Source organism: Rhea pennata, chromosome 14, assembly GCF_028389875.1.
Source record: "Rhea pennata isolate bPtePen1 chromosome 14, bPtePen1.pri, whole genome shotgun sequence".
Classification (NCBI taxonomy): domain Eukaryota; kingdom Metazoa; phylum Chordata; class Aves; order Rheiformes; family Rheidae; genus Rhea; species Rhea pennata.
In genome coordinates, this window is record NC_084676.1 from 22,345,811 (window position 1) to 22,357,156 (window position 11,346).

Below are 11,346 nucleotides of genomic sequence, written 5' to 3' on the forward strand. Positions count from 1 at the left end.
TTGTAGCAGAAAGAGAAAGAACTGTTCTGAATGGGTTTGGGTAAGTGTGCCAGTCTTTCATCATTGGTGGTGTTTGCAGAATTGGACTGATACTGATATTGCAAGACAATTTTCATAGTTACGCTTGTGCATGCAAGTATGTTGTGTGGCTGAACTGTGATATTTGGAGATCAAATAGCTTAAAAAAGCCTAAGTGAAAATGGGTTTGTACACATTAGTGCAAGCATCTGTGAATGCAAGTGTATTTAGAGGTGGATTTTCTTTGCAGTTATTGATGGAACAATCATAAGAAGCAGCTGTGTATATAAAGTTACATGTCTACATAGGACATTTGGAGAAAAATCTGAAATGTGTTTTGCTTTAATATCTGTATAGAGCTGGATTTGTTTAACTATAAAGCATCTTCCTCTGTACTGCAGGACATTACAGGAAGCTGCAATTGCAATTCTTTACCTTATTACTAGGAGTAAGAGGCTATACTTCACACAAGCTGATATGGCAAAAGATATTAGTATTTTGTTGTCTTTTTCACACAAAATGCTAATGCCTTTTCCCATATCAACCTGTATGAGAGCACCGGTGGAGGAACATGGCGGGGAAAAGGAAAGTTCAGCCTGGATGATTGGGAGATGAATGCCATATGTAGTGTAAGTAGTACAGATTGCTCAGTGAAGGCTATTCTGTAATACTTGCAAATGTCTTCTCTGGTGCATGGGATATTGTGAAGAAAAAAAAATCTTCTTTCCTGTCACTCTCCTATAAACTCTGAAGGGGGCAGAACCTGTTACATTACAATGGAGAGCCTTCACACAGATTTCTAGCCCCGCCATATGGATGATGGCCAAATGTAGGCCTCTAAGTCCTATGGTAACTTGGCTCTGCTTTCATTAAAGAGGAGTAGCAAAAATGTGGGAACAGTGCCGTCTCTTGGTCCAAATAGCCACATTTCAGTAGGTAATGGAAAATATCAGAATTCGTATTCCTTTGAATTAAGAAGACACTATGTTTGTTCCTACTGTGTGGAAAGAAGTTACTTCTCTGTTGAACAAAGAAGGTGGTTCTACTCCATGGAATGATTTTCCTGCTGTAACTTCCCAGGAAGTAAAGAGAAGGCTGGAATTTGAAACTGAAATATTATTGCAGAAGGGCAATGGCTCCTATACATGCAGCCGTGGGAGATTCGCTAGTAAAAGGGTGGTGTCTGACAGTGACTCGGAACCACAGCACATTACTGAGTTGATGCTTTTCTGGGCACAAATGAAGCACAGAGTGATACCTACCTGCTTTTCATCTGTTCAGAATTGTAATATTGCTCAGCTGTGCATATTATTTTTCAGATTTCTAGCATCTCACAGGATGTGCAAGAGAGACCCTACCTATATGCAAAGAAGCCGCTTGGAGCTGACTTCCTAGCTCTCCTGAAAGCGTAAGTTGACTGATGAGGCAACTCTTACACACAATTGATTGTGGACTATTAACCTATTCTCAGAAATCAATATTCACTTTAACACCACATTTTAACAGGGCAATGCAGCAGAAAATAACAGCAGTTACACAGTGCACACTTTCATCAGAATAAACAGATCATGAAATAGAACCTGGCAGAAGAGGATGAGATTGGGGGGGGCAGTAATAGTTGAGTATGTGGGGAGGTGCAAGGTAATTCCAGCTCCCAGAGGTCTTTGCACTGAATGTCCCAAAGGATTTGTGGTGAATATAGCTTCAGTGAGCCTATATACTTTCTCAAAGCCTTCCTAAGAAGGCGCACCCTTAGGCCAGACAAAAGGTTGTGGTTGGCTGGATATGGCTAAATTTACTGGGGTTGAGTACAGAAATCTGTTCTAAGCTGCAGAACTCAAATCTGTTGCTAGCCATGGTAGTGGATAATATATGGTTGCAAGGGGCAAAACAGACAGCAAAAATTTAAGCTGGAGCACAAGCGTCCTTGATCTGGGATGGTATTTTTCATATGCTTAAAAAATAGATTTGAAAAGGGGAACTGAAAGTAATACAGAACTGGTGTTTAACAGGAACTTTGTGTATGTTTACCTAGCTGTAGTTGCAGCCCATCCTGGAGTGTGAGAACTTTCAGTTTTTAGGATGGTATACTGTACTCTGTACTCAAGGAAGAGCTCCAGAAGATGGGACAGTAGGATACACTGTTTCAGGTTCCTCTCTACAGTCAGAAAGCAAACTCTGTGCAAGTTGTGAAAGAATTCAGACTTCTGTTTTAAAATATTGCCCTTGAATATTAGCCTGACTGATTGTTCCTCAAAATGCTAACGTGGCAGAAGAATCAGTGAGCAGCAAATCTGCAGCTCTCAATACAAACACATCAGAAGGAAAGTGAAGTGCAGTTAGGGGGAAATTTTCAATAACTGATGTTCTGGGTTAAGATTGTTCTGTTCCTCTTTTTGGAGGCTGTCTGTTTGCCAAGCATAAATTAATAGGGGGAGATGCCTGGACATGAAATAAGATTAATAACGTGGGAAGAAAAATGACATTTTTGTCAAGTTAAGATGGGCTGAGCAGCAGGGGCAGGAACAGAGCCAGAGATGGCCAGGAAATAGCAGCTTCAGAATATACAGAGGAGGCCATAGGCATACTGCTGTGTTCAGAGATGTCTCGCTGTTTCTTCATTTCGGACACCTAGGAAATGTAAAGGAGGAATGAATCCAAGTTAGACCCATTTATGGTCAGTCCTCTGGCTCCACAGCCTCCAGTTCTGAGCACTGACGTGAGGCTATAAGAAATTTCTGGAACTAGGCAGTATGACCTCCTATTTTTGCTTGTCTGTGGAAAGAATAGCTTTAGTTGAGGTGCCTCAAGGTTCTGCACACACATGCTCCCTCCCTTTGGTGCCCAAAGTGACACATTTCCAGATTTTTTTTTTTTTTTTTTTTTTTTTTTTTGCAAATACTCTGTCTAGCCCCCTTTACTGTACTTTGTGAGGGCAACAAAGCAATGCATACCTGGGACATTTCTGAAGCAAGAGATGTGCTGGCACTGTCTCCTTGGAAGCTTAGGGAAGGTGAATAAAACAATTCTTCCTGTCTCTCCAGAGCTGTCATCTTCAGATGCATTTGAGACCAAATTGCATTTTCTACAAACAAAAGTAAAGCAAGAGTCTTAAGTGATTTTCTTGTGCACACCTTGAGGTCTGGCACACAGAAGTCTAAGGGAGCTATTTTAGAAAATACACTCACAGTCTGTATGGCTGCCTTTTGATATAGAGAATGCATATTCTTTGTTCAGTGAATGGCCTGTTATTGTGTAGGTTTACTTGTGAGATGCAGAACAGACTGCAAAGCAGACTTGCACTGTACTTGAGGGCTTTTTTGAATCCCCATGGGACTTTGCCAGCTGTCCATTTCCTAAGGAGCAGATATGTGATCTCCCAGGTTGGCTGTTTATGCTGTAGGTGTATCTGTGGTGCTGGATGTAAGACTGTTCTATATAGCAATACACAGATTTAAATATTAATTATTTAAGTAATGATGCTGGTTTCTTTATTTGATGTCCTTTGGAAGGTTTTACAAACATAAAATGTTTAAATCTTACTAATGTCTTTTGCTAAAATGCAAGGGAGATAAAAGAAATGCAGACTTAGGATTACACAGTTGTATGTAACAGGATCTGGGATCTAGTGCTATGATGCTGAATCTAAACACAGGGGCTGTGTCAGGATTTACTTGTCTTGTCCTAGTAAGTGAGGGTCAAAGACAAGCATAGGAAAGGAGAAATGAGAAAAAAAAATAAAAACCTCCCATAATCTTGGTGCATTGATGTTGCTATTCAGCAGCCTATGGATACAGCACATCTGAACCCTTCTACTGATTTATTTATTTATTTATTTGTTGCAACCCCTTCATTTGAGTGGTGTGTGGAAATAGCTTCAGGTACAAGTGTTTGAGATGAATAGACATTTTGGTAAAAGATACAGAAACACTTCTGAGAGCAGATCCAGGCTGATCCCATAGGTTAGGTAGGACAGCATGGAAACACTTGAGAGGGACAGGCAAACTATATGTAGTTGATCTTGATATGATCTTGAAACTGACAGGATTTGAACTTCCCTATGCTTGAGCTGTTATTCCTTGATTCCTTGTTACGTGACACTTACCAAGGCATTTGTTGCTTTCAAACATGCTGAGTATCTGGTCACACTTCTCCTTCTGGTTGCCACTGCTTTCACACGTACACCACAGGGAGACCTCCACACTGAAGTTACTGACATAGTTGGGTGTCATAGGTGTGCCTGTCCCGAACCCCGAGAAAGTGGAATCAGATTTTACTTTACCGAATGAAAGAAGTATGATTAATCCTGGTATGCTTAAGAGAAAGCTGCCCTGCTTCTATGACGATGCACCTTCATGCGGTCTGCAGTTCTGTGAGAGTGTGTGCCTCCAATTCAGCCAGTCTGGTGGTGATGGATGACATAACTGAAGCTGATGAAACCTTCAGATTGGAGGACGTGAAACATCTGCAGAGACTCAACTGCAGTACTGTATATGGCAGCAAAAAAATTCTACTTCTCAGGTAGCAGTCAACACTGTGTGGTCAAATGCCTTTTGGCAGACAAATGCCGCACAGCTGTACCATGCCATTTAGGCAGAGCTCATTTAGCATGAGAACAGCAAAGAGACCAGAAAACCCAAAAGGTATTGTCTAGATCCTGAACTGTTCCTGCTCTCTGCAACTCCCCTTTTAACAAAATGCCTGTGGTACAGATCCACAGGAAGCCACTCCCAAGAAATATTAGTAGTTTGGCAGTGAATGTCTGAACTGAGAAAACCTTTCCTCTAACAATTGGCAGTGCCCTATATGCACGTTGTTCTTGCTGGCTCTGAGAAGCTAGTGTGTACAACAGACCATAGTCTGAAAGTCAAACAATGAAGGAATGTCAAGCTTAGCAAGGATCCTACAACTGGATTCTGTTGTGATGGCAAAGCTTCACGATGTAGCTTCTGCTGCAAGAATGGCTTGTTCATACATCCAGAGAGGGCCCTGGTGGGCAAGCATTTACAGCAGTTTGCACCAGCTGATGCATACAGGAGTGCAAGAATCCTGAGCAAATGCTACTGCTCTGATAGCAGAGGATGGGACTAAGTTGAGTGACAGATCTCTTCAAGGAGCTCTGGGCTGCATTTACATCACAAGCAAGAAGTACTACCATCAGTCAGGTTAAGGCATATTCATTGGCACACTGAGCATTATCACCTGCAGCAGAGCAAGCTGGTCTTCCACAATGTAAGGAGGAGTGCCTGCAAGTTTATTGCCTGTAAGCATACACCCTATATTTTCCTGTGGGTATCACTTACCAATCATCCCCATGTAAGCCTGCAGGCATGCAGCATGGTTGTGCTGAGAGCAACCATCTGGGGACATGTCTGTAGGTTGGCAGTTTTGCTGGAAATCAGCCAGTCGAGATCTGTAGGAAGGAAAACAAGACCATCAGTGTCTGTGTTGTTCTCTTCTTTTGGCTAATGTCCTCTGCTGACAGACCTACTTGCAGATGTGGTCTTCTAAACATGAGTCTAAAAGCCAGAGGCAATTGGGTTTGGTATTATACTGAAAGGAACAATCGGGGACAATAGTTTTCCGGCGTCGTTCCCCACAGAGTTCATCTTGACATGGACAGAATAGGATCCTTTTGGTGAAATCCTCAGGGACTTTCTCAAAGAAATTTCTTAGCCCTCTGTGGCATTTGCGACGATCACATATGTCCTCACTTCCTGTTCCTTTGGTGCAGATAGAGGCGTAATCTGTGCGCAGACGAACACACTTCTTGCTCAGATTACAAACATGAGTTGCTTTCAGGCATGGATTTGTTGCATCTCCTGCTAACTGTGAGCCTATGAAGCCAAAAGAAACCCATAACTGTGAGCCTATGAAGCCAAAAGAAACCCAGAAACAGTGAAGCAGATCTCAGAAGAGAAGTGGAGTGGAAGCCCTTACTAGGTGTTCAGACTGGGAATATTAGAGAAAACAAAGCAATTTAGTTCTGCCATGTGCCTACAGTGTGACATTGCAGTGCTAAATCACATTTTTTATTGGTGATGTTAGGGTGTTTCTTTCAGAGAATGCATTATTGTGGGTTACTCCTTGCTTCATGGAGCCTGGATCTGTGGCAGGATTTATGCTTGGTAGAGACCATATATAGGCAAGTATCCAGAGAAAGCATTCCTCTGATTAAAGGTGCCATTACCCAAAACATTTTTCTCCTTTAATAAATTTCAGCCCCTGAAAAATTAAGAAAGAGCAGTATTATATCATGTAGCCTGTTGCAATCCCTACCTGATACCAGAGCTGCCAGTTTGTTGTAATCTGTCTTCCAGTGTTCTTCGTTTGCTGGATTCTCATATGGGGAGGTCTCCAAATTGAAATAACCTAGGCAAGACACAAAATATTGTATGCAGTGGAAGAAATGCTCTGTGACCAGCATATATTTTTGGACTGACTTTCTTATTTGTTCTTGGCTGTTTCTTCAGGCTAGAGTTCAGAGATGCTGTGCCTTGCTTAAAGCTAAATGCCAAACATGGTTCTGCTGGAGATGCAAAAGTATTACTGCACAGCAGGAGCATTACATGTTGTCATTAGATTTCCTTTAGCTGGAATTCAGTCTATGTGGTCTATCTCAGTGCTAGGAAGGATTAGCAGCATAGGTAGTCCCTAGTGGGAGTCCAAATGGGAGCATCCCACTGAAGCTGGAGAAAGGTAGCAGCCTTAGGGATGCTGTTAGATTATGTGTCGTCATCTCATGTCCATTTCCAGGAATGGAAAGAAGTGACTGAGGTGATTTTCACAGGAGCCTCCCCTCACAGCACTGAATTCAAGTCTCTAAGTAGCTATCTTTGTTTATTAGGATCCCTGGTATCTTTGAAGGGCTAATCCCAGACCAGATCAGTTTTCTGTGCTTATCAAACAGAGAGATAGCAACTCCTCTTCACTAGGAGATGTGGTTCCTAAGTGATACCTGTAGTGTTAGGAAGTGGCCTCTGACGGTTGTTTTCAGATGGGTGTTGCTTACTGACACCTTGTCAATTTATAATTATTTCATCTTACCATCTGTCACGCTGGAGTGAATGGTCCAGAAAACACGCAAGCAATGTTCCTGCCTCCTCATGCGCCGATGACATTTGCAGTGCAGTAAAGAGCTGTTTCCAAGGACTAACTCTGCATTCAGACATCTGTCCCTGCTATCCTGATCCAGTGGAAGGAAGCGAGTCTTGGCAAGGACACAGTTTTCTAGGATCCTATAGGTGGTGTTGCAGGTGGAGTCCGAGAGGCACAGCTGTTCTGCTGCTATGCAATCACTCCTTGGCAGAGCCAGGAGATCTCCTGGTCAAACAGGGAAAGGATTGTTAGGACCTCAGTCATGGTGAATGCTACACAAGCACCTTATCATTGTTAGGGCTGGGAACCTATATTCAACAGACACCTCTCAAGAGGCAGAACTGGTTAGGGTTCTGGTTAGGGTACTGCTTGTTACAGAGTAGTAAGGAACAAGCACTCTAATCTTTTAGAAATGAAAGGATGAGTATTAATGAATGAAGGAGGAAGAAACAATCAAATAAAAAAGTGAAAAAATATTTTATATAATAAAACCTTAAAATTTTCAACCTGATCAGGGTCAGGAGTACTGCCTGGAGCAGTAAATTCCTATGGAAACCTCAATGTTGCTGAGGGTTGTCCTGAAGGAGCTTTCGCATCTGGGTTACTTAGAACCTCAGTGAAATAAGCAAGTACTAATACTATATAGTGTGCTGTGAGTCAGTGCTGCTGCCATTGCCAAGAGATGCACTGAGAAAGCCATTTGAAGGGTGTAACAGCAGCTTGGAAACCTGAGAATAACAGTATGTGTTATCTGCATAATAGAAGAAACCCTTAATATTAGATGCAAGTAGTTTCATATCAAAGTGCCAATATGTAATCAATTTATAGTATATAGAATCCAGTCCTGGAAATTCCTGCCAAAAATGCTGGGATACATGCTTGGTCTGCCTGCCTTCATCTGTTGGTCTCTTCTGAACTCTAACTCTATGTGTCTGTTTATGTATATTTTGTAACAAGCTCAAACATGCATATATATATATATATATATATATATACATACACACACACACACACATGCATGCATAAATGTGTGTGTGTGTGTATATATGCACCCACACATACCTCTACCTTTTTATTATAGAAAGCCTATAACATAATTCTTCCCTATGAAGGTATTAAATAATGTCAGGTTAACAATATAATCTTTAAAGCTTTACAACTTTTTTGGATCCTTTTTTGTTTTTTTTTTTTTCTCTTATATGGACTCTGCTCTCTCCTAATAATAATATTTGGGGGTGCAGGAGAAGGGAGCTCTGGTATTATTTTGTCTCTAGCAGAAGTAGGTGAATTAACTCCATAATCTTTCTTCATTTCTGTAGCATATGAGTCTGTTTACAGTACAAATACGTTTGCTAATAGAATTTATATGCAGGCTAGGATGCTTCCCCTTAGGACAATATTGCTTAGCTAGTTTTAAGAAATGATGGCTTGAGCCTAACATCTACCTTGGATGTTCTTTGGATATATGTTCTTGCGTGTCATTCCCTTTTTCAGCAGGTAGAGTACTACTTTTTCAATCTGACTACTCTAGAGGTTAGAAAAAAATCTTGATGTAGCTCATATTATCTGGTATACGTCTTTGCTATCTAGTTTGTTTTCTCACTTTCTTCTCTGTTGCTGGCTTCAATAGTTTATTTGCTGTAAGCAGCAGCCCATGCAAGTCCATGCTAGTTTGCTCCTCAAACTTTCTACTTTTCCTACAGCCCAGTAGTGTTATCTAGGTATCTTTCTCCCACTTGTACATGTTTCTTGGCTTTTCTAGCAACTGGTTCTACTTTGTTGTGAATCTGCCTATGATGTTTAGAGACTATATGACTTTGTAAGTGTTCTGGGAAAAAAAAAATCTTACCAGAAACGTTTTGTACCCAGTGCCGTGGGTTTTGGTTAGTCATTACGTCTAGGCACTAACTTAATAACCATGCTGAGTGTGATTACATCCTGTGAGGTTGCGAACAGTGCAAATTCACAGTACTAATGAGTCCATTATTTCCAGTAGGTTGGAATTCTAAGCTGAGCAAACTGTTCTACCCCCCGATGCAAGATCAAAGTATCGTCTCTACCAGTATCCCATCTCCAACAGTGGACTGCAGCAGCTGCAGTAGTAAGTTGTTAAAAGAAGAGGGCATATTTTCCTAGCCTTAAGAATTCAGCTCAGCAAGCACCTGAGCTTGAAGTGACATTTTAGAAACTTTAAAGTGATATGATAATTGCCAGATTAGATTAGACATAGGTGTTAGTGGATAGACAGTGTTTCCACCACAGGCCTATAAAAGTTCCTTTGGGTAAAGCTATAGAAAACCTCAAAGCAGAAAAATATAGAAAATCATCCTAGGAACTTCATCTTTTACTACTTAAGCATTCTCTTAAATCTTAATGCAAGACATTTTATTTCATTTTAAAAAATATTTTCTTAGTATTTATAACTCCAGATAATCATGTGAAAGAACGTCCTACAGTCTAGGCTGCAGAAAATATTAAAGGGGGGTGTGTGTGTGTGTGTGTGTGTGTGTATAGCAGTCCTTCTGTAGTTAAGAAATACAAAAAAAAAAAATAATAATATATGCACTAACTATGATTATACCTTGGGACAAGTGGATATGTAACACAATACCTGTTTATTTTCAGTTTTCATTTTATCTCTTGTCGTGTATTTATGAAGTTATAGTTAGTTATTTTGATGCCCCTGGTGCATTATGCTGTTGAAGGAGGGGACAGTTGCAGAGGGGAAATGTTTTCTTTATTAAACACAGGTTAACTAAGAAGCATTAGTATTTAAAAATAGAAAATTTTGAGAAATCTATGGTAATCACATGGCTGCATGAGATGTTGCACTGAGATCTCAGTGCAACAGCCCATCTCTGTAGCAGTCATTGTGATACCCAGCAATTGCAACTTCCTCTGAATGTAAAGCACTGACATCCCATAGCCAGGGTCTAGGGGTGCTTCAGAGTTGTTTTGTAACTTATGTATTCCTAGTCACATGAACTGTGAAGATTGCACAAAAGATGAAAGGAGGGATCATTTCTATTCTCAGCTCTTGTGACTTAGCAATAGTAGATGCCAGAGCAGGACAAACAGCTTAAATGCATAGCTGTGTCTTTGCAGGAGTCCTTTGGATTGGTCTTTTCAGCCTGAGCCTCAGTTCAGAAAATTACTAGCCTAAAGCACTGCAAAAGGCCAAGGGACTGCATGCAAGGTGGGTAGCAAAACACAAGCTCTCAGCAAAGTCATTGGCAAGAGAGGTATGGTAGGGATTTGCTCAGAAAAGTCGCGTGTCTCCTCCAAGAGGTAGGACGGCTCTTGGCTGGAGGAAAAGCATTTCTGCACCCCAGAGCATTGTGGTTACCTCCATATTTGCAACTCATGTTTTGGGTCAGAGAAGCAGCATGGGTTCCCTGTTTGGAAAAGCAGGTCCCCATGCTGCTGTGCACACCCTGGGGTTGTGGGGTGGCCATGGCCAGAGCCAGGTGGACAGTGCCTGGGATCCTCACCCTAGGACATGCTGCCAGCTTGTCTCAGCCTTGGGGAACCCTTGCCCTAGGATACTGCAAGCTCATCCCAGCCACAGGGACCCCTGACCCAGCAGATGGTGTGAGCTCAGCCTGGCCACAAGGACCCCCAACCCAGGCTGCTGCCAGCTTGGCTTGGCTGTGGGAACCTATGACCTGGGATGTTGCCAGGTCAGCTCATCCTGGCCACAGGGACCCCTGACCAGGCTGCTGCCAGCTCAGCTCAGCCCAGCCTCAGAGACCCCCCTACCTGGGCTGCTGCCAGCTCGTCCCAGCCACGGAGACCCATGACCTGGGTTGCTGCCACCTCATCCTGGCTGTGGATATCTGACCCAGGATGATGCCAGCTGAGCTTTCCCCAGCCATGGGGACCCCTGATCTGGGATGCTCCCAGCTCATTCAGGCCACAGAGACTCTCCAACCCGAGATGCTGCCAGCTTAGCTCAGATCAGCTATGGAGACCCCGGACCCAGGGTGCTGCCAGCTCGTCTTGGCCCGGCCGCAGGCGCCCCGACGGGAGCGGCGAGGGGAGCCTGGCCCCGGGCGCAGCCGCCGCGCTGCGAGCGCGGGATGCGGGTGGCGCCGGGGCGGCTGCGCGGAGCCCGCAGAGGGACGGGGGGCCTCGCCGCCCCCGGCCCGAGCCCCGCTCCCGCCCTGCCCGCGGCCCCGCGCTGTTACCGGCTCGGCAGAGGAGCAACCCCAAGAGCAGGGCGAGCCCCAT

General features: G+C 43.1%; 1 protein-coding gene across 1 annotated transcript; it reads right to left on the reverse strand.

The window, feature by feature from the left end:
• Window positions 1–2,404: 2,404 nt before the first annotated feature.
• GFRA3 (GDNF family receptor alpha 3) lies at window positions 2,405–11,346 on the reverse strand. The gene is made up of 8 exons (XM_062587622.1): window positions 11,304–11,346; window positions 7,066–7,341; window positions 6,298–6,390; window positions 5,510–5,855; window positions 5,322–5,431; window positions 4,124–4,258; window positions 2,973–3,103; window positions 2,405–2,649 (listed from the first exon to the last, which is right to left on the reverse strand). Exons 1-8 carry the CDS (start codon window positions 11,344–11,346, stop codon window positions 2,515–2,517), a joined length of 1,269 nt encoding a protein of 422 aa, XP_062443606.1. The 3' UTR covers window positions 2,405–2,514.

What these genes read in the sequence shown, in the direction of transcription:
- GFRA3 (XM_062587622.1), bottom strand. Translation starts at nt 11,346, where the DNA reads ATGGGGCTCGCCCTGCTCTTGGGGTTGCTCCTCTGCCGAGCCG. An exon ending in TTAGAAGACCACATCTGCAA is followed by an intron (nt 5,432 to 5,509) that starts GTAGGTCTGTCA and finishes TCCTTCCTACAG; the next exon opens with ATCTCGACTGGCTGATTTCC. An exon ending in GGCTTACATGGGGATGATTG is followed by an intron (nt 4,259 to 5,321) that starts GTAAGTGATACC and finishes GGTTCGGGACAG; the next exon opens with GCACACCTATGACACCCAAC.